The sequence below is a fragment of the Thermobia domestica genome, chromosome 18 (assembly GCF_964235325.1).
Source record: "Thermobia domestica chromosome 18, izTheDome1.hap1.1, whole genome shotgun sequence".
In the NCBI taxonomy this organism is placed as follows: domain Eukaryota; kingdom Metazoa; phylum Arthropoda; class Insecta; order Zygentoma; family Lepismatidae; genus Thermobia; species Thermobia domestica.
Genome location: NC_137471.1, coordinates 123259588 through 123260436, shown reverse-complemented (window position 1 = coordinate 123260436; position 849 = coordinate 123259588). Strand labels below are relative to the sequence as shown.

Genomic DNA, 849 nt, shown 5'->3' with positions numbered 1-849 from the left:
ATGGGCGCCACACAGATTAAGGAGTGGTACAACTGGTTTAAAGAAGGCCGAACGTTGGTGGAGAACGAGCCACGCTCCGGTTGCCCATCAACATGCCGAAATGACCAGGTCATTGCCAACGTGAACGCTGTGGTGATGCGGGACCGTCGTGTGACTATCCGAGAAATAGCGGAAGTGGTGGACATAAGCACTTTTTCAGCATATTCAATTTTGACACTACATTTGGCCATGAAGAGAGTGGCGGCGAAATTCACGCTGAAGTTGCTAACGGCGGAGCAAAAGCACCTTCGTGTTGAAGTCGCACAGGACATGCTGGACTCTGCAAACAATGACCTCGACTTCATGAGCACCATAATCACTGTTGTCGAGTCTTGGGTGTATGGGTACGACCCGGAAACCAAATCCCAGTCGTCATAGTCCAAGCATTCCTCGTCACCAAGACCAAAGAAGGCCCGCCAAGTGCACAGGAACGTCAAAGTGAGGCTGACTGCTTTCTTTGACTCTCGTGGTATGGTACACCTCGAGCACGCACCATAGAGTCAAACCATCAGCAAAGAGCACTACAGGGATGTCCTCTGTCGCCTACGTGATGCTGTGCGGCGCAAGAGACCGGACTTACGGTCAACAGGTGTTTGGCGCCTCCATGACGACAATGCTCCAGCACATTCCTCGCACTTGAATCAGAATTTTTGCAGAAACACCGGACTCTTATGCTTCGACAGGCTTCTTACTCTCCTGATATGGCCCCTTGCGACTTAGTTCCCTAAACTTAAGGAATGCCATTGAAAGGAACGCGATTTCATACCAGAGAAGACATTCTGGCAGCAACGACAGCCAGGCTCAAGTCCA

At 50.9% G+C, this 849-nt stretch overlaps 1 protein-coding gene across 1 annotated transcript; it reads left to right on the top strand.

Annotated features, from left to right (window-relative positions):
* LOC145675230 (protein GVQW3-like) lies at positions 1–417 on the top strand. The gene has a single exon (XM_081745613.1). It carries the CDS (start codon positions 1–3, stop codon positions 415–417), a length of 417 nt encoding a protein of 138 aa, XP_081601739.1.
* The last annotated feature ends 432 nt before the right edge of the window (positions 418–849 follow it).

What these genes read in the sequence shown, in the direction of transcription:
- LOC145675230 (XM_081745613.1), top strand. Translation starts at nt 1, where the DNA reads ATGGGCGCCACACAGATTAAGGAGTGGTACAACTGGTTTAAAGAAGGC.